At 39.0% G+C, this 21,310-nt stretch overlaps 2 protein-coding genes across 4 annotated transcripts in view; one reads left to right on the plus strand and one right to left on the minus strand.

The window, feature by feature from the left end:
* The window catches only part of gipr (gastric inhibitory polypeptide receptor), a 102,259-nt gene extending 100,134 nt beyond the window's left edge, over nt 1–2,125 (plus strand). Inside the window, exon 14 of the mRNA XM_039773007.1 lies at nt 785–2,125. Coding sequence (XP_039628941.1) covers nt 785–1,114 — 330 coding nt within the window. The 3' untranslated portion in view covers nt 1,115–2,125. The remainder of the gene's footprint in view (nt 1–784) is intronic.
* Nucleotides 2,126–13,853: 11,728 nt separating this feature from the next.
* Nucleotides 13,854–21,310, minus strand: part of LOC120540200 (cytochrome P450 2M1-like) — a 56,985-nt gene continuing 49,528 nt past the window's right edge. For all 3 annotated transcript variants that reach the window (XM_039770760.1, XM_039770759.1, XM_039770758.1), the window contains exons 9-10: nt 14,432–14,573; nt 13,854–14,167 (exon numbers count right to left, since the gene is read on the minus strand). In XM_039770760.1, coding sequence (XP_039626694.1) covers nt 13,983–14,167; nt 14,432–14,573 — 327 coding nt within the window. In that variant the 3' untranslated portion in view covers nt 13,854–13,982. The remainder of the gene's footprint in view (nt 14,168–14,431; nt 14,574–21,310) is intronic.

Raw genomic sequence — 21,310 nt, forward strand, 5'->3', positions numbered from 1 at the left:
AGAGGTGACATGATTGAAGGGTTTAAAATTATGAAGGGAATTAGTTTAGTGGACTGAGACTGTTATTTTAAAATGAGTTCATCCAGAACACGGGGACACAGCTGGAAACTTGTTAAGGGTAAATTTTGCACAAACATTAGGAACTTTTTCTTTACGCAGAGAACCACAGACACTTAGAATAAGTGACCAAGTAGTGTGGTAGACAGTAAGACTTTAGGAACTTTTAAAACAAAACTTGATATTTTTTTTAGAAAAATTTAAATGAATGGAAACAGCAACCTTTGTTGGGCTGAATGACTTATTCTCGTCTAGATTGTTCTAACATTCTGACTCTTATAGTGCTAAAGAAGGTTTTAAGAAGTGGAAACACTGTTTCTATATATTTTAAACATGAAGTTTTAAGCTCACTGGTTATTGATGTGTACCAACTGGACTTTGGCCAGTCAAAGTGAACTTTATAAGCTGCATATTTCAATTTTTGAGCGGTGAACAGACTGTTTATGCCTGTTCTTGAGTGGAGGGAAACACAACATTGTGACAATATGGAGAATGATCAGCAGGTTTGGAACTCCCCAGCCATGCTTTCAAAATAAACCATTTTGAGATTCATCTTTTACTACAATGTCTTTATGAAACCGAAGGATGTGTCACACATTTCTAACCTCAAACTTCTGCCTGTGACACCACCTACCTACCATATGACTCACCTTTCCTAGAATCTTTGTTACCAGCGCCTTACTATAACTGACATCTATTGTTTCTTTTCTTTTTTGGCACAATACAGGTGCAATCTGAAATCAAGAAAAAGTGGCAGCGTCACAAGTTGGGCATGAGCCTTCTTGAGGAGCAGCGACACACCTTCAGCCAAATGCCACATGAGGCCGCCAACACAGGCCGATCCCTAAGACAGCAGCCGATCACGTGGCAACAGCCCTGTGGTAGAGCAAGTTCCATCTGCTCCTCTGAGAACTCCTTCTCCACCCACTACAAACACACTGAGGGGAAAAGGATCAAACTGTACAGAAATGTGACTATACTAAAGCAGGGAAATCACGGAACAGAGGGTGAAGTCAACAGGTCCCTAAAAGCAACATACATGGAGAGCTACTGCTGATGGGAAATACCAATGTCCAGCTGTGCAGCCCCACTGGCCATGTCGCAAATTTCAGAATGTCTAAGTGATGGAGGAGAATTTACTGCACCTTCGGTGTCACATTTTAGATTACAGCGTGATGCTTTGTCTTCAAATTTGTGTCAACTGAAACTCAGTAAAGTAGACATGACTGAAAGAGTCAAAATGTAGTGACCTGTTTGGATTTAATGACAAAAAACATTGTAAATGTTCTGATCTTCAAAGTGAACTGCACACTGTGAGAAAATGCAAATGAAACTGTGTCAAAATGCATATGTGGATTCGGTGAATATGTTGCTTTTCCTCTGAGGTCTGGCTCTCTCACCCCATGCAGTCTGATCCTGCCAGGTCCTGTAGCTTTAGGTCGTGAAATCTGATTCTGCCAGGTCCTACAAAAATCGCAGTATGTTGATCGTGATGTCGCAGTTTCACTCATCACAGATTCTGGTTGTGCTACAGTTTTATTCCACCAAATCTGACAGATTATATTTATTTCCAGCAGTTTCATTATGCTAGATAATATAGTAAAATACTGCAGCTTCTTCTGTGGTGTGAGATTCTAATTTGTGCTGCATGTTTATTTCCCTCTTTTGGGCTTTATAGTATCAGTTCATTGGAGTCTGATCCAGCTCAACACGCAAGGCAGTCTCAGCCATATTGATAACTGTATCTTCATTGTGCTGGAAATTGATTTTGATGGATTTTGCTGTTTCACTCCACTGAAGTATGATTATGCTGGGTGCTATGTCTTAATTTTCTTGTCTTAATTCAGTGGCTGATCCTGTTAGCCATGGATCTTGATTCTGCTATGTTCTATTCGTGGCACAGTTCCCCACCCAGAGGGTTGGTATAGTCCCTCATCCTTGTAATGCAATGTGTAGCTGATGATTTTCTTTATTCCATCTAACCTTACAGGGTTTTCAGCAAAATGCAAAATACTCTGAGCTAATCAGGTGAATCCCACTACTACTTATTATTGGTTGAATTAGGTAGACAAATCATGTCACACACAAATACATACTTTGCAAACAAAAGTCACACTACCTTGCCATCATGACATTCATTTTTGTGACAAATGGCCACCTAAGGTTATGTCACATTAGGTGACTTGTCCTGTGATTTTTAGCCATACCCTTTATTTATATAATCTTAGCAGGTGGGAGGCTCTTGGCAGCGCACTCCCTTAAATACCAGTTGTCTAGTCTAACATACCCAGCGACTGACTCCAGCTAGTCTGTGAGTTACTCTGTTTCATTTGAAGAGGTGGGTTTTGCGTTGGAGCTGACAACTAATAAGTCAAGATCTGGATGAAAAATGCATATAGTGCAGGAATGAGGAATAAAGAACATGGGAGGGGGGTTTGGACCTGATAAATAGAAGAGAACCTTGTCTGTCTGATGTATCACATTTTACACACCATGAAAAGATGACAGAAATAGGAGTTGAACTTCCAGCTTTGGTTCCAGCAGGTAGCATGTGGCGAGCATGACTGCATTGGAATGTCAGCACCCAGTCAGTAACTTAGACATGCCCAGCAATTTTCAGTTGCTTAAACTGACAACGTCTGGCAACAAGATTAGCAACTGTGATCAGCAAGTCTGAGATACCCCACATCTAGAAGTTGCATAATGTGAACTTTGTGTATGAAAGACTTTAGCAGCTCCACTCATTTTCCCCTGCTAAATGCCAACTAACCACACGCTGAAGCTTCACTGCGCATCCCTGGGAAATGAAGTCCCCTGCCACAGGTTAATCATGATAATAGACTTGTCCACACATAGACAGGATGCTCTCACGGAAACTTTAAAACTGAAGCGTACAAGTGTGTTCTTTTTTATTACCCCAACCTAATGCTTTTCTTTGCTATTGTTTGGCAAAAAAATGTATTAAGTGAAATCAGAAGTGGCAGAAATAATCTCCTCAGGGCTCTGTTAGAAGACACCCATGGCATAACCAGATAAGACAGCACAACTTCCATTCTGTTAAGAGGTCTAAAACAGCAGGCCCCAACAAGGACCTGAAGCAACTATAATCAACGTGACGAAAGTCAAAACAAACATATCTCTTAAATGAAAATATTATCAACATTAAAGTTGGTACATTAAATTTGGTGCCAACAAATCTGTAACCTGCAACACTTTAATTTGCAATTTGATTTGCAATTATAAAAGTTAGACTTAGATGTGGAATGTAAACCATTGCCCAGACGACGCTACTCAGTGCGGATTCTGCAGTTCATGCTTTGCAACCCACAGTACACAAAATGGTGGCGCCTGCAATGGGGTTGAGGTAAATTAGAAACAAACAATAGTTAATTTTTAACATGCCATAATGTGAATTCAAACAAGAAATAATTCAATATTTGAAATCCACATTTGAAGATATTTGAAAACTGATTAAAAAAAATATCATAAGCCAGGAAAAATTTGAAGAATTCTTAACAGATATTGGCTGTCAGGTCAGTAATTTATATATTTAGATTTTTTTAAATCTTAGTTTCTGACAATCATATAATTAAACATAAATTAAAACAACCAAAATGTAGTTATTTGATAAAAATAAGTATTTGCCTCTAAGTAAGAGAGTGAATCTTTTTTTTTTTGCTGGTAAAAAGATTTATGTCCCTAGTGTTGACAGTGGAAAAAACATCACTGCTCTGGCCTCTGGTCCTTCTAAGTAATGCAGTTCCACTCATGGAGGCTGTTTGTGGTGGGTCTTGGGTCCTGCAGTTTCATGACTATAGACTCTAATAGTGCTGCATGCTACTGTCTCAGCCCATGAGATTTGCTTCTTCTTGATCCTATTTTGCTTATTTCTCTTGAGTTTAATTTTGATTAGTACTATGTAAATACTGTACTATGTTCAGTATTCTATACTTTCACCATACGAAATCTTACTTCTTTATGCTGCAAAGATTGCTTATTGCTGCTAGACTGATAAAGCACTGGTATGCTTCGGTGTGAGAGAAAATTAAGCAGACATGTTGTATGTAATCAGGTAACATGAACTGAACAGACAGGCATCCATTTATCCATCCTTCCTAACCCACTTATCCATAGCAGGGTCACGGGGCACCTGGAGCCTATCCCAGCAAGCATCAGATGCAGGTGCATGGCACACGAGTCCATCATAGGGTGAACATACAGACACACACAGGCCACTTCAGCAATGGCATTGCACTTAACTTGCAGGAGTCTGAGAGGAAATGGGAGCATCTGAAGATAATATGCAATCTCCATGTACACACAAACCCCTGTGTCCTTCACTGTGAGAAAGCAGCCCAATATTATTAATATTATTTTTTATTATTATTATTAATAATAATAATCATAATAATAATTGCTGTCCTCAATATCTTCTATCCATTACTACCTATTCAAACAGAACAACGTTCTCCCATTGGTATGGCCACTTGATCCAAAGTGATGAGCAGTTGGTGGCAAAGACAGCCTTGTGCTTCAGTCCACAGAGAAAGCAGCGTCACAGGTGCTCAAAGAAACACTGGGTCAGTTGGCTGAGGGATGATATGCACAAAGTTAATGTTCCCCTAATAAAGGATCCTGGATCAGAATGAGTGGAAGTGGCGTGCCAAAATGCAGGCCCTGTGTCAACATGGCGCCAATACTAAGAAGAAGGTTAATCTATTCATATATTTTTCTCCAATATGGGCACAATAATAATGATAATAATAATCTATCTTTCTTCCTAAACCATTTATCCAGGGCAGGGTCACAGGGCAGCTGGACACAAGGCAGAAACAGTCTTCTCTTACCTAGCTCCTGACCTTATTAGTAGTGCCAGTCCATCACAGGGCAAACTCACACATATACACACACTAGGGCCACTTTAGTAGAACTAATTCACTTTTATTCTATTTAAGCATACATCTCTTTGTTGTTATGAGCCATGGCAGAACATAAACACTAAAGAAACAGAATTGCAGAAGAAAATGTAGGTTAATAATTAGAATATACCTTGGCAATGGTGGCTTGTCAGGTTGTCATAACTTCACTCAGCTGTGAGCAGACAAATGAACAGGAAATGTATTCTTACCTCAAAAAAGTAGTGAGAAGTCAAGCAAAATGACACCTTTTATTGGCTAACTAAAAAGATTACAATATGCAAGCTTTCGAGACAACTCAGGCTCCTTCTTCAGGCAAGATGCTAACACGGTACAACACCCTAGTACTACCTCAAGAAAAACATTTCCATGAATCTGTGATAAAAAAATGATTTCTCCTTTCTTTTTGTTATCACAAGGATTCCTCAAAAATGCAGAAGGCATATTTTATGAAATCGAAACTTTAACTGCTTCAAAATGCAGGAAACACATCTGATCTGATTAAAAGTTTTAAGGCTTTTTCATTAACCTATGGATGCTGGTAACTTTAATGTACATTGTAAGTTGCAACAACAGGCAAGGATTTTTTTTTTATTTTTAAAAAAACTATTTACTTTAGAACATAATTTTAAGTGGAAAATTAGTATACACCATCAAATTAGTACAAACCATGATTATGAAGAAATACCCCTAACTTGAAAAATATCAAACTTAATTCTTGTAATGACTGATTCTGTCAGATACTATACAGCTTCATCTGCAGAGCCTAATTCTAGTATTTACTGATCTGGCAATATCACTCCACTGCAATCTGATCCTACAAAATCCTACTGTCTATCACATTACTTATTATTACTACTACTACTTATTCCATGTGTCTGTGGTTCTTTGTATGAAAAAAAAATCCTAAAGATTGTGCAACATTTTCCCTTAACTCAGGTTTCCAACTGTATGCTTGTGTTCTTGTTGAACTCATTTTAAAGAAACAGTTGATCCACAGCACTAACTCCTTTCATCATTTTGAACACTTCAATCATGTCAACCCTTAATCTCGCATCTGTTTAAAGGATAAATGCTCAGTTTTTTTAATCCTTCCTCATAATTCATCCCCTGCAATCTTGGAATTAGCTTAGTCGCTCATCTCTGGGATTTCTAGCACTGCTATGTCTTTTTTGTAACCTGTAGTCCAAAACATCACACAGAGGCCTCAACAGTGTGTTTTAAAGTTTGAGCCTTGGACTTGTACTCCACACCATGCTATATAACCTAACATTCTGTTAGCCTTCCTAATGGCTTCTTGAATACTGTGTGGAAGCTGAGAGATGAACCCGCTATGACTCCTAAATCCTTCACATAAGGTGTACTTTTCAGTCCTCAGTCCTCACATTGTGTATTCAAACCTAACATTTTTACTTCCTATGTGTAATACTTTACATTTAATGACATTAAATTTCATCTGACACAAATCTGTCCAAGCCTGTATGCTGTCCAAGTCTCTCTGTAATGATTGTAGTGATTCAATGGATTCTAGATTATCTGCCAATGCACTTATTTTGGTATCATCTGCAAATTTAACCAGCTTGTTACTTATATTCTTATCCAAACCATTTATATATATTAAAACAGCAGCAGCCTACAAACATTCTGATGTTCAAAATGAACTTCTACAGACTGGAAAAACTGCAAATAAAGGCTAGGTCAGGTTGGGGAGCATGCACTGGTACAGCACGTTGCTGCACCCACCACACTACAAAACAGCTCTGAATCCTAGTTGGCAATCCTCCATGCAGACACAGGGTCCAGTCCCACTCTCCAGAAATGACCATCTATCTGTTGCAGCTAGGTGTTACATGGGTGTTCCCTTGGTCTAGTCCAGCCGCTCAGGTCCTCAACAATGAAGATCATGTGAGCTGGACCACCCTCGGGAAATCACGCCACATGGCCGTAGTGCTGCAACTGACACTCCCTCACAATGCAGGTAATGTGCCTCATTCAGGACTTCACGAGCAGTCACTCATTCGACACAAAGTCAAACCAGTGGTACCCAAGAATTCTGCGAAGAGACACAGTACCAAAGGAATCCAGTCTTCATCTCAGGTCACTGGATAGCATCCATGCCTCATAACCATATAGCAAGACAGGAAGCACCAGGACTCTAAAGACTTGGACCTTCGTCCTTTTCCATAAATATTGGGAACGAGTGCCACACGCCCCTTTCCAGTGACCTCATGACCACCCATACTCTCCCAATCCGTCTACTGACTTCATAGGAAGAGTCACTAGAGATATGAATGTCACTGCTGAGGCAAGTAAACCTCTCAACAAGGTCGACATTCTCATTGCAGACAGACACACTGTGGCCTGGATCTTAGTTTTAATCAGGACACTTGCAAGCCCAGACACTCAGACTCTTCACTCAGTCTCTCAAGAGCCCCGATCAGAGCCTCCATTGACTCTACGAAGATCACAGCATCGGCAGCAAAGTCAAGATTCGTGAATCTTTCTTTTCCAATAGATGCCCCACAGCCGCTAGACTCCACGACCTTGCCCAACACACAGTCCATGCAAGCATTGAACAGAGTAGCAGCAAACGCACCCCTGAACCAACTGGGAAAAACACAGAAATTCTGCCTCCACTCTGCATAGCACTCACAGTACCATTGTACAGGATGGCCATGATTTTCATCTACCTCGAGAGGATCCCATGAAGTGAAGCAGTGTTGAAATAATAAAGCAGTGTTGTAATCCATTTTTAGATTTACTGAATAAATGTACTTGATTTATTGCTACACTCTCATTTCACAGAGTCTGATCCTGTCAAGGCATGTATTTTTTTGAATTTTGTAGCTTGATCCTGCTGAGTCCTACATTTCCCATGTGTAAGATGTCCTGATGCTGCAAATGTACTCATCTTCTGACCTATAGGTTGATTTTTCTGGAATGTATTACAGCTTTCCCACAAAGCCTAATTCTGGTATGTCCTAACCCCTATCCTAGGTCTGACAGTATCACTCCAATGGGGTCTTGCTAAGTAAGGCAGTTTGACCTTTGGAACCAATGGTTGTTTGTGGAAGTCACTTGATCTTAATGTCACCTTACTTGTACTAAGACATTATGGCACAAAATAAGTAGAACACTGAATCTTCAAATGTGTAGTTTAGATAGATCTTGAACTGGGTGGTAATTCAATTCATTTTTTATACTGTGCTCTTCATGGAATATAAGTTTAGAGAACTTACATAGATGAATTCCTTATGACATGGAGATCCTTATGTTCCTATTATTATGTTCAGCCATAAAGTGGAAATGGTTTTTGGAAATTTTTTGAATAAGGGACCAGATGACGAAGCATGTGTCAAAATACAAAGCAAGGTTCAAAACGGAGAAGTAGAGAACAACCAAAATCCTAAATCAATGTAGAAATTCAAGGCACTGAATTTGTAGAGTGTGAAATCACTAATGAACAAATAATTCACCAGACTCGTTGTGTTCTTCTTCCTAAACTCAGATATCAGGAAGTGAATTGTACCAACCTTTAAAATGTAAAATCTTGTGAGTCATGGGTAGTGATTGTTTTATTTTTTGTGGTCAAATTTATATTGATAAAATAAAAAAGGAATACAGTAAAAGAAAACCAACAATAATTACTGATATTTTGGCTATATAAGAACAAAAACAAAACACTCCCCCACCAGTACCCACCCACTCCTCCCCACCCCACCTAAGACAACAATTTAAACAGAAACACAATAAAAGAGAGATAAATAAAAAGAGCTGGCGAGTTAACTGGCACACACACACACCATGCAGGAGCGCAATGTGAAAGAAAAATTAGACTTAAAGTCACATAGCCATTAGGATAAAGTGTTTTGTTTATGCTTTCCACATTAAAATATAGCATTCATCTTAATGAAATAGCATAAAGTTGTTAATAAATATCTGAAACCTGTTTGGGATTATCAGAAAACCAGATAAAGGTCACGTGAACAACAAAGATAAAGATGTAATACACAAATGTAATGAAAGATGACTAAGAGATGACTAAGAAATTAGCAGATGTCCTGGAAGCAATTAGAATGGACACTTATATGCAAAGAAAGTTCAAGGGTATAAGAAGAATAAGAATAGACTTTTTATTTTATATAAATCATTTGGGTGTAAACCAATAAAGCAATCAGAGTAAACATATGCATTGACTGACACTGCATGTAAATTCAATAGTTTATAAAATGAACCTCCATTCTTTGTTTCTCTGATCATTCTGACCATGCTGTAACAGACTGCTGTGAAGGCATTTGCTGAGGAGTAATAAAAAACATAATGAAAGGCTTTTCTCCTGCCCCTACTTACTGACCCTAAAAAGTTTTTTTCAGATTTGTCTTGTTAGAGGATAAGGTTTCTTTCTTTAATTTAGATGTTTATTTCTATCATAGCAAGGCAAGGTAAGGGAGAAGAAAAAATAAAACAACGAGGAGAGGTGGACAGGAGAAACTGCCTCATGGAGCAACCACCAACCAGCTCTTTACTAACTAACTGAACAGCATGAAGCCAGCTGGGGATAGTAGAGCCAGAAGAGTTGTTGATCCAGGATGCAGAAAGTTCACAAATGATAAGATTGTAAAATGAAGACTTCCAGATTGCAGGAAAGACAAGAGTAGGAGAATTCCAGAGCGAGGCTAAAAACCATTTAGCTGCAATGCATGCCATCATTAAAAAGCCTCTGCTGGGAGAGAGAGAGAGAGAGAGAAAGAGAGAGAAAGGGAAAGTGAGGAAAGAGAAGGAATGTGTACGAGGAGAAGAACTTGAGGGAACAAAGGAATGGGTAAAGAAAGAATCGTAGAGAGGGGTTCAGCCACATAGTGCCAGAGAGCCGCAGATGGAGGACATTCCCAGAACCTGTGGAAAAAAGTGCCAGGGACTTTAAGAGGACAGGTGACACAGGGGATTTAATTCTAGCCCCATTACATGTCATCTCCAGGGGGTAGGGTGCAGTCTATGAACAAACTTAAATTGTGTATTCTGGTGATTAGGATGTTTAGAACAATTTTTCATAATTAGGAAGATGGTTTGCCAGCACAACACAGAGAATGGGGAAATGTCTGTTAGCCAAATATACATTATTGGTAGGGTTTTGGGGGAAGCTTTGTGTAGGAGGGAATAGGGACCAGGTACTTATTCAGACTTATGAGAAAGGGATGAAGAAACTGGATACAGGATGAGGGAAAGAGAAGGGAACTCCACATATCTTGAACAAAGACCTCAGCTCCAAATAGAAAAAGTATGAAATGGATTGGATAGAATGCCTTGATTGAAGAGAAAGGAATGTTTTCAGTCCTGGCGCATTGATTATATCTCCTACAGCAGATATACCAGAATGACACCAAAGGGAGAAGGATACTGCCTCCGATATTTAGCGCAGAATTTCTAAATAAAATATTGTGGATGTGACTCATCAATTTTTCAAAGCTTCTAAATGTCTGAAGGGCATAGGATACAATGAGACCAATAAATGTAGAAGGAGTAACCCATTACAAATAGCTTACCTTAATGGTAGAAGTAACAAATATAAGGTAAGTGAGTTGGAGCTGTATGTAGCAGGACATCATTATGATATCATAGCAATAATGGAAACCTGGCGAAATAGCAAAGATGGGGATGAGTGTAACATAGAGAGAAGGAAGGATAGGAAGGATAGACAGAACATAAAAGCAGGTGGGGTTGCTGTTTATGCCAAACAGAATTTAAATGTAAATCCTCTTCAGCAGGACGATGAGCCCCATCTTAGTGAGGACATGTGGCTTTGCCTAGAAAACATTAGGGAAAGAGGTCTTATTTTAGGACTGTGTTATAGACCACCCAATTCAGACAGTATTTCAGCACATATCTTTTTAATAATATCAAAAAGGCAAATTAACAGGGAGATATTATAGTCATAGGGGACTTTAATTATCCAAATATTAACTTGGATAACCATGGAGGAGCACTTGAGCAGAGTATGAAAATCCCATAGTAGACATAATAGACTGTAGACACAAGAAAATGTAGTAAAACTGCTGGTCATAACACATTTTCACACAAGGGAGAAAATGTGTGTTTTTTTCTCACCTAACTTTATTATTATGTCTGGTCAGTTCCCTTTGATCATTGATATGTTGCTGCAAACATAGTTTGTTCCTTGGTTTATGTCATTTTTGAATTATTTTTCATATGATTCTGTTTTTTTAGGTCATTTTTCTTAATATTTTTATTTAATACAGTTAATTCCTGTCATACGTGGAGTTTATGTTCCTTAAAAACCCCGTGGATACGGAAGCCACAGATACTGAAAGCATTGATCCTATTGGAAAAACAGTGCTAAGTTATGAGGAACAAAGCTCAAGGGAAAGACAGGCAGTGGGAGATGGGATTGGGTAAACACGGTGGCCTTTTGCTTTCGCTCTTCTACTCTCATAGGGGCTTGGTAATGATCCTTTTGCAGGTTCATCTATGGAAACCATGTTACGACTTTTCCTTCCTCTTTGGTCAAGTTCGATCATCTATTCTATGCTGTGCTAGAGGCCTCTGTTGATCACAGCAGGAAAGTTTGAGGACCTCACTAAACCATCCAATTGGTAGTAGTGATGGGTGGTGTGTACAAAGGGCTAGGACTTAATCAGTGCGACCTGGACTTACTGAGAATTACCTGTTCATGGAGAACAATTTTGCAAGTCCTGGTTTCTCTTACAATGGGGTTCAACAGCTATACTACATATACAGATCCTTTAGAAAGTACTCAGGCTGCATTCAATTTTTCACATTTCATTATATTGCAGCCTTATACTAAAATCATCTAAATTTATTTTTTCCCCTCATCAAACAACACTCAGTACCCCAGAATGACATATCAAAAATCGAATTTTGGGAATTTTTTCAAATTTATTAAAAATAAAAAATTAAATATCACACTGACACAAGTGTTCAGACCCTTTGCTATGACACTTGAAATATGGCTTATGGCATATGTGCATCCCATTCTATTTTTTGTTGAGATGTTTGGAGTCCATCTATGGCCATTTGATTAGGAAAGCTACACATTTGTCCATAGAAGGTCCCATGGATGAAAATGTGTTTCATAACAAAAACCAAGAAATGAGGTTGAAAGGATTGCCTGCAGAGTTTAGAGATATAGCAATCTCAAGGCACAGAGCCGTGGAAGGCTAAAAAGCTATTTCTGCAGCTTTCACAGTTCCTAATAGCACAGTGGCCTCCATAATTCTTAAATGGATGAAGTATGGAGCAACTATAACTCTCCTGGAGCTGGCTGCCTAGCCAGACTGAAGAACCAGGGATTAAGGGCCTCAGTAAGAGAGATGACCAAGAACCTGGTGGTCACTCTGGCTGAGCTCCAGAGAATCTGTGTGGAGGTGGTAGAAAACTCTAGAAAGACAATCACCATTGTAACACTCTACTAATCTGATCTTTATGGAAGAGTGGCCTGACAACAGATGAATGCCTGCTTTGAGTTTTCAAAAAAGGTACCTAAAGGACTCTCAGAATATGAGAAACTTGATTCTGTGATCTAATGAAACCAAGACTAAACTGTTTGGCCTCAATTATAAATGTCATATCTGGAGGAAACCAGGCATCTCTCATCACCTCTGCAACATCATTCCAACAGTGAAGTATAGTGGTGGCAGCATCATGCTGTTAAGGTTGTTTTTTAATGGCAGGGACTTGGAGACCAGTTTGGGTTGAGGGAAAGCTGGACAGAGCAAAGTACAGAAATATCCTTAATGAAAGCCTGCTTCTGAGTGCTCTGAACTTTAGGCTAAACAAAACATTCACCATCCAATAGGACAGTAACCCTAAGCACAAAACAAAAACAGAAAAGGGGTTCTTGGGATAATTCTGAGAATGTCCTTGAATTGTCCAGACAGAGCCTGGACTTGAACACATCCAAACATCTCTGGAGAGACCAGAAAATAGCTGTCTACTGATGGTCTCCATCCAACCTTAGAGAGCTTCAAAGGATCTGAAGAAGAAAGACAGAAAATTCCCAAATCCATGTGCGTGTAGCTTGCCATGTCAGAATGCAGAAGGTTGAGGGCTGGAATCACTGCAAAAGGTGCTTGAATGAAGTACTAAGTAAAGGTTTTAAATACTTGTGAGATTTCATCTCTTTATTTTTAATAAACTAGAAAAGAATGCTAAAATTCTGTTTTCACTTTGTTATTCTCAGGTATTAAGTGTTTCTCAATGAGGTACAAAATTAATTTATATGGATTTAGCAAAATGCTTCAACATAACAAAATATGTAAAAAATAAAGGGTTTTGCATACTTTATAAAGCTACTATATATACATATATAGCCATGCATGCATAGTGGAGAACCTCCTCGCAGGCTCAGTCAAGGTATGAAATAACCCATAGTAACGAGAGGGGGCGCTGCCATTAGTGTTGTCATTTTCTTCTTTTCCCACTGCGGCAAGAATCCGGCCAGTGAAGGCATTTAGCCCCGTCCCTACCAGTCCAGCTGCCATAAAATCCCGGGTTCCCAGGAAGGAGGCATCATTACTGACCAGATGGAGCCCCATTAGAGTGACTATAACATTTGTCTTTCGTTCAAATTCCCGCTAAAGGGACAAATGTTTATCTCTGTTTAATTTTGCTGTCTCCGGACAATAAAAGGGATGACCTGGTTGGCTCTCCAAAATTTCCTCACTGAATTCTGAACTGTCATTCCTGCACCCGGGAATAGATAGATGCTGCAGAGAAACACACAATATAATAGATAATATAGTGTGCCCTGCCTTCTATGTTGCACTCTTTGTTATGGGGATAGGCTCTGACTCCTCTTAAACCTCAACAGAAATAAACAGGTGAATAAACTGAATAGACAGATATTAAAAACAAATATTTATTAAGTCAAAAATACAGTCAGACCTAATAAGGAAAAAAAAGGTGCAAGATGGTAAAGCAGGTGATAAGTGTTTAGCACGTCGTAAACTGGCCTAAACTGTATTAAAGTCCTTAAACCCGAACCTTGACATACATCTGGTAGGGCCGAGGCATCCTCCCAAAGCTGCACAATTCTGGGCTTATGTTAAGCTCTGAGAGTGGCAAAGGAGAGGTAAATGTGAATTTTTGAAGCAGAGAGGTGATGAAAAGAAAAATCTCCATCCGGGCCAAAGATTCTCCCAAGCAAGCGCGCTTCCCTGTTAGTGAAGTGAGAAAAAAAAACTTCAGAAAACATCCATGCTATTCAGATAATGCAGACAATATTCAAAATAACCAACTACCAGCAATCCAAATGACCAGCTGCTCTGAACCTTCTCAACCCTCCCCATCCTATCTTTAACTGAACCAGCAGCTAGGAGAATCTGGACGTCATTAATGTCTAGCACATATACAAACCATTGCAAATGAATCAAAACATCCAAAGCTTAATAGCATTAACAGTAATTTTCATTTACACTCACCAAGTGAAAAGACTAAGAAGGCCTCATTCTTCTTGAATGCTCCATTCTCGTCAAGAAAGTTTTCAGGGCAGAAGGAGTCCGTTGTCTTCCACATTGTGGGGTCACTGAGAGCTGAGGACAGGAGTGGAATAACCACTGTGTCCTAAACACACACACAAGTTAGTTTGAGCACTTGTCTCTGCATCCTTAATGTCTGTGCATATAATAAAGCTTATAGTTCTTACACACAGAATAATGTATCAGTCTGTTTTTATGGAGTGCCTTTAATAATGGACACTCTAACAAAAAAATTTTTTTTTTTGCACAATCCACTGAAAACCATGATAAGTCAATGCACAATGAGGGCACAATAACAGAATATGTACTGTAAACACGGTAGGTATCCTCCTTGGGGAATAAACAAAAGTGTTAACCAAAATAGAGAAATAACAATGAACTAGAAATGTACAAGCCAATTTGAACTGTCACATATAAACTCAAACTGTGCAAACAAATTAAAAACAAATTGCAAATTATTACATATGGAGGAAAGAATGAAAATAAAACTGAAGGCCATTATGAACAATGCTGGGCATCCTCCCTATGACCCACTCTTTAGCTTTCAGCTTCAGAATTATTCAGAAGTGTGTCAAAAATACTACTATGGCTCCTTCATAAAAATTGTACCATATAATGTCCTATCTATCTATCTATCTATCTATCTATCTATCTATCTATCTATCTATCTATCTATCTATCTATCTACCTGCTTTCTTCCTGTTTTACTGTTGCCAAGTGTTTGCTCTTGTGCAAGGCCCTGTTGTGGTCTCTTAGTGTACTGAATAAAGTGTATTTTTAGTATTAACTTTTCTTTTCCTTTTCATTTCATTTCTTTTTTGATTTGTTTGGAAATCTTTAGTGTATTTTGTGTGGGTGGCATTAGGCCATAGCAGCCATTAAAGCTGCTTATCTAGAACAACTTAGCCACTACAATGGCATACAACTCTGTTTAGGGAATTCATTCGTTTGGAGACTGTGATGTTGTTGGTGGAGATCAGGGGTGTTGATATTAAGTCTGCTTCACAAATAAACAGCTCAGTCGCATTGTTTTTAAGTTCAGTAGATCAGTACCAACAATAGCGGAGAAGGGAGCACTTGTCGATGGTTCTTAGTGAAGGTGTCTATGTTGGTGCCAATGTCTCATAAAGTAAAATTATTGAATGTACATCCCTTTTTGAGAAAGGATATTTTAGAAAATGAATTGGAACATGATGGCTGATTAGTGTCAAAAGTGTCAAAGATATATTCCATTGGGGTGCAAGTCCTCAGAGCAAAAACATGCACTGTTTTTCAGGAGACGAGTATATAGGGTCCTTAACAGAATCGATGAAAGTTTAAATGTTGCAATCCGATTTACAGTTTTTGTCAATTGCTTTAATGCATTTCCCACATCAGGAACATAATTCCCCTTACTTTTAGTTCAGTTCTCAAATCAGTAGCACATTTCCACACCCATATTAGCATTTCTCATTGTGCTTGTACATATTGCTATTATTTCTACACATACTTGACTACTAAAGATGTTTTGTTGTTGTGTTGATGCATTTCTCATCTGACTTTGACAACTCATCAAAACAGTTTGTACTTTTGTTAGTCAGAACTCCACATCTCTCACTCACCTTAATACTGTGCAACATTGCATTCGTGTTTACAGTCAAAGCACTGTAAACATTTTTCAAATATATATGAAAGAGCAAAGCCAATTACACACTGCCAGTGTTAGTAGTAAATTGCACTTAATTTGAAAGCAAATGGAAGTGCATATGGGGCGGCACGGTGGCGCAGTGGTAGTGCTGCTGCCTCGCAGTTAGGAGACCTGGGTTCGCTTCCCGGGTCCTCCCTGCGTGGAGTTTGCATGTTCTCCCGTGGCTGCGTGGGTTTCCTCCGGCTCGGTTTCCTCCCACAATCCAAAGACATGCAGGTTAGGTGGATTGGTGATTCTAAATTGGCCCTAGTGTGTGCTTGGTGTGTTTGTGTGTGTCCTGCAGTGGGTTGGCACCCTGCCCAGGATTGATTCCTGCCTTGTGCCCTGTGTTGGCTGGGATTGGCTCCAGCAGACCCCCGTGACCCTGTATTTGGATTCAGCGGGTTAGAAAATGGATGGATGGATGGAAGTGCATATTCTCAGAAGAGGTTTAGTTGAAACAAACAGAAACACCTGCATCACAGGTGCATGTCATGGCTCTGCAGTAATTATACACAAGTTTATATGATGATGTGCTGTCTGAATGTGTGGTATGGCAAAAGTGAGAGGAGCACACAGAGGACAAGGAAGAGTCAAGGGTAGGGGTAGAGGGAGAGGAGTGAAAAGGTTCCATAAGGTGTCTAATAAGAGCAACAATTATGGACCATGTTATCAACCAGGGCCTAAGTTTGGCTGAAGCTGGTTGATGGGTGCAGGTTCCAGTGCCATGGTCCACAGTGGCTTCTGTAATATGGACATTCAAGAATGAGAACAAGTATCTGATCCCATATTTAACGGTACTGTATTTCTGTATCATGTACAACATTACATTTATGCAGTTTACTCTAAATAGTAGAATCTGTGACCTCTGTATAACAATTGATAAATTGATGACCTTTGTATTGTCAGAACAGTACCACTACCTCATTCTGGTGGGAGAGGGCCACTTTTGACACGTGAGCAGCAGATGGCAATTGTAGATTTGGTGAAAGAAAATGATGCCATTAGGTTTAAAGAGATCCAGCAAGCTGTTGTGGAGGACAATGTGATTTTTAACAACATTGCCTCTATGAGTCTCTCCACCTTAGACAGGGTCCTGAAAAGACATGTTGTTTCTACTAAACAGCTGAGAGGAATAGTGACATTTATGTACAGTTAGAGATACAGAGATGTTTTCTCTTTTTTTTATGCTACACTACTTGTTTCTGATGTGAACACTCTTTTTGGAATTTGCACAGAATATGGCAGACAATGAGATGCTACACAATTTTGTTTATGTGAATGAAGCAGGATTTCACCTGAATAAAGGAAGGAGACATGGCAGGAACATCATTGGTCAGAGGGCCACAGTAGATGTGCCAGGCCAGCATGGAGATGACATCACAATTAGTGGTGCTATTGCTGAACCTGGGGTAATTCAACATGCTGCAGCCACTAGGTCCAGCAGTGCAGACTGGCTTTTTCGTTTCTTAGATGGGCTCTACAATGCCCTCATTTCCGAAAATGAAAAGATGATTGTGAGAGCCAATATGCCCACTTCATGCAGTAATTATGGACAATGGTAGTTTTCACCACTCCAAAAGTGTGGGGAATGGTTTGAAACCCACCAACAAATGATAATGGTGTTATTGCCATCATATTCACCATTCTTCCACACAACTGAGGAATTCTTCTCCGCTTGGAGGTGGAAGGTGTATGATAGACAGCCTCATAATCAGTAGGGGAAGTGAAGGTGAAGGTGGTAAGAAATGAGAATGGCACCTGTTCACATGTCCTCTGTTGAAAGTTGATTCTACAATAAAATAAAATAAAAGGAGGAATAACCTTGTAGGTCAATCATCACCCCAAAAGTGTACAGCAGAGGTCACATAGTGTATGTGTACTAAATTACAGGACAATAGTTCAAACGGTTTCTGAGCTACAGGCGATTTTAAATCCTGGAGAGACAAACAGACAGCCACGGTAGCGTATTACATATAAAGAATATCTTTCACATTTTATTTTTGTGTCTGAACATTTTTTATCTTACCTTAAGCCTACGTTTTTTGTCGCACTCTTTTCAAAGTCAGTAAGGTTTTAATAAAAGTATAAAAACACTCGGTGTCTAAGTCTTGAAACAGTGGAGAAAGGTCTTCATTCACTGGTCACGGTGCTGAAGTGATTGACTGACTTTGCATGTTTTGACACACATGAGAAAGGCTTTGATTGTTTTAGTGTCTTTTGCACAAGTGGGTCTGTGTTATGAAAAATGCCTGAACTGTTTTGAGAACTGCAGTAAGAGTGATGAGAATGATGTGAAGATTACATCAAAACAATCGAAAAAAACATGAAGTAGATGGTTTTGATTATGTAGTTTTTGTGAGTTTGTATGAAAGGAAATGTTTTGAGTATGGGGGTTGGGCACATTTGGTCAAAAACTGTACAAAGAGAATAGAAGCAGCTGTATTTAAAGAACAAAAAATGGTGGTGATTTACAAGATTGACCCTTAGTGCTTAATGTTGAAGAAAAAAAGACACTAGAGGAGATAAAAGGAAACAGAAGAGAAATATCTTAGAAACTAACATGAAGGAATTGCTTCTTGGAGATATGGACAGAACTCCATCGATGTGGAATTACAGCGCAGGATTCCACTGCAATACTGGAAAGTGTGTGGGGACAGATCAAAAAGGAGAAACTGGGCATTAATGTTTTTGAGAAAGATGGTGGGTTTAAACATCCAGCATCATCCAAAAAAGGCATGGTAGGAGGGAGGAAGTAACTTTGATAAGACACAGAATGTGTTGTTGAAGACAGCGAGGGTCCCGTTGCAGTTCTGCATATTACAAAGGGGATGGAAACTCTTCCGGGATAAGTGAGGAGGAAAAGAAGGAGAGAAACATGTCTGATTCTTCTACTGTGTCTGACCTGTTAGAATCTAAAGGCAGAGGACAGTACAATGCTCAGAGCATTAAATTATTTTTGACAGAAACCATAGAGAAAAAAAGCAATAAATGTGGATGAATTTTTTCCGGATGTTGGACTTTCAATTTCATCGATATGTAGTCTGTGAGAAAAATAAGCCACTTCTGTAATGTTTATTTTTAAAAGGGCTTGTAAGAATCCAAAGTGCAAATTGAAGAAACAGATAAAACAAAATTAGCAATAATGGATAGAACAACTAGGAAGTCTTCAGGATTCTGGGATCTGTGGATTGTCTTGAGTATTTTTAAACATTGTTACTAGGACATGTTTTAATGTATGAAGCCAGAATATTAATGGTGGTAGAAATAACAGCAAGAGGTTGGCCTCTGAGTTTAAAAAACGGAAAATAGATATAGATAATAAAAATCAATGGGAGGGGAGCAGAGATTGGAGGAGTGGGCATTTTTTTCAATAATGGTGGTTTGGCAATTGGGACATACTTGTTTAGCCCTTTCTGACACATAGCTGTGCATTAGAGCAAGGGCAAGCCAACTGTGGTGTCATCCTAAAATTCCAAAGGAGATACACTAAATGCAAAAAACTGTAAAACCTCTAAACAAACAGAACAGTATCTTCTTTGGTTTATATTTGCCTGTCTCATTTGTCTTATGTCCTATCTTTCATTTCAATATACACTCAGTTGACGATTTTATAGGATTCACCTATCGAATACCTTGTAGGATCCCTTATTTCCTACAGAGGACCATGAATTTTTCGAGGCATGAATTTAACAAGGTACTATAAATATTTCTTTGGGATTCTGGTCAATACTAAACTGATAGCATCATGCAGCTCCTGCACATTTTTCAGCCCCAAATTCATTCTGCATTTCTCCTGTTCTGTCTCGCCACTATGTATTCTGTTGAGCTGAAATCTGAGGACTTTGCAGGCATATAGAGTAATCCAAAGTCATAATCATGTTTGAAGAACCAGCTTCAGATTATGCATGCTTTACAGCATGATGCTTTATCCTGCTGCATGTATCCACACAGAAAAGGGTTCATTGGGGACATTGAGGGGTGCAACACATTTAGCAGCAATGCTAAGATACATTGCAGCATTCAAAAAAACACAACTGGAATTTAGAGGCTATATAATGTTAAGAAAACATTCTCAATACCATTATCATACTGCAACCAGCATATAGTATTGACAGAATGCATGATGCATCCAAAGATTCATGCTGACATCATGAAAGGCTGATCCTACAACCTCCATGTTGCAGTAGAAATCAACGTTTGTCTGACCAGTGCCCATAGATGATATTTGTCCAATGTATAATTGTACGGTGTCCATTTTAGGACATCCTCCTCTCTCAGAGAAAACTCCATCATTCCTACTACCTTCAACAAAATATTCCTCCTCCCTGCGAGGAATCCCCCGTCCTCCCTTCTCCCTCCTTCTACCGCCGTCCGCTCTCAGTTCTCCGCTGTCCGTTCTCCGTCATCCGCCTTCAGCTCTCCGTCAACCCCACAACACACCCGCCATCCCCCACCCCCGTCAAGGCATTTTCGTTAATGAAGTGACGTAATACTCCAGCTCCACCTTCTTCACAAGTTCGTTCGCCGAATTATTTGTCAGTTATATTTACAGTAAGAATTTACAGCACGACTCAAACACGGGAACGAAGGTAAATGATGTTGTTGAGTGACTTTTAATACTGTGTAAGCATACATATTAACACGTGTGCATTAAAACGTGTGCATTTATGGGGTGATTTCTCAGGCTTAAAAGCTCACCTTTTATTAAAAAGTTAAACACAAACTTTTTTCATTCTGAAGGGCACAAACCACGTGGGATTTCAGCCGTTAAATGCGCGAAGGATACAGGATACACCCTCCACAAGTCAAGGAAGTAAAAATAAAGGTGTATATTTCTGTTTTATTTAAACCTTTTAAGTTCGTATGCATAGCCTCATTTGGCCGTTTTTGTTTTTTTTCTTTCTTCAGTAATATACTATTTAATCTCCCTAAAGAAAAACAACATATGCATTTTACTTTTTTTGTATCTCTTTAGTAATATTTTAGTGTTAAAGGATAACCAGTATTTAAACCTTTTATATTACTGTATGCAGTTATTTTACACAATGTTGAAAAATTAATAAGAAAGCTACATATTTTGGCAGTTGCTGCTTTAATTTTCAATGAAATGAAAAAAGCTCTCCAAGAGAAAACAGATTGCACTATCTAAAAAG

Source organism: Polypterus senegalus, chromosome 12 (genome assembly GCF_016835505.1).
Source record: "Polypterus senegalus isolate Bchr_013 chromosome 12, ASM1683550v1, whole genome shotgun sequence".
NCBI lineage: Eukaryota > Metazoa > Chordata > Cladistia > Polypteriformes > Polypteridae > Polypterus > Polypterus senegalus.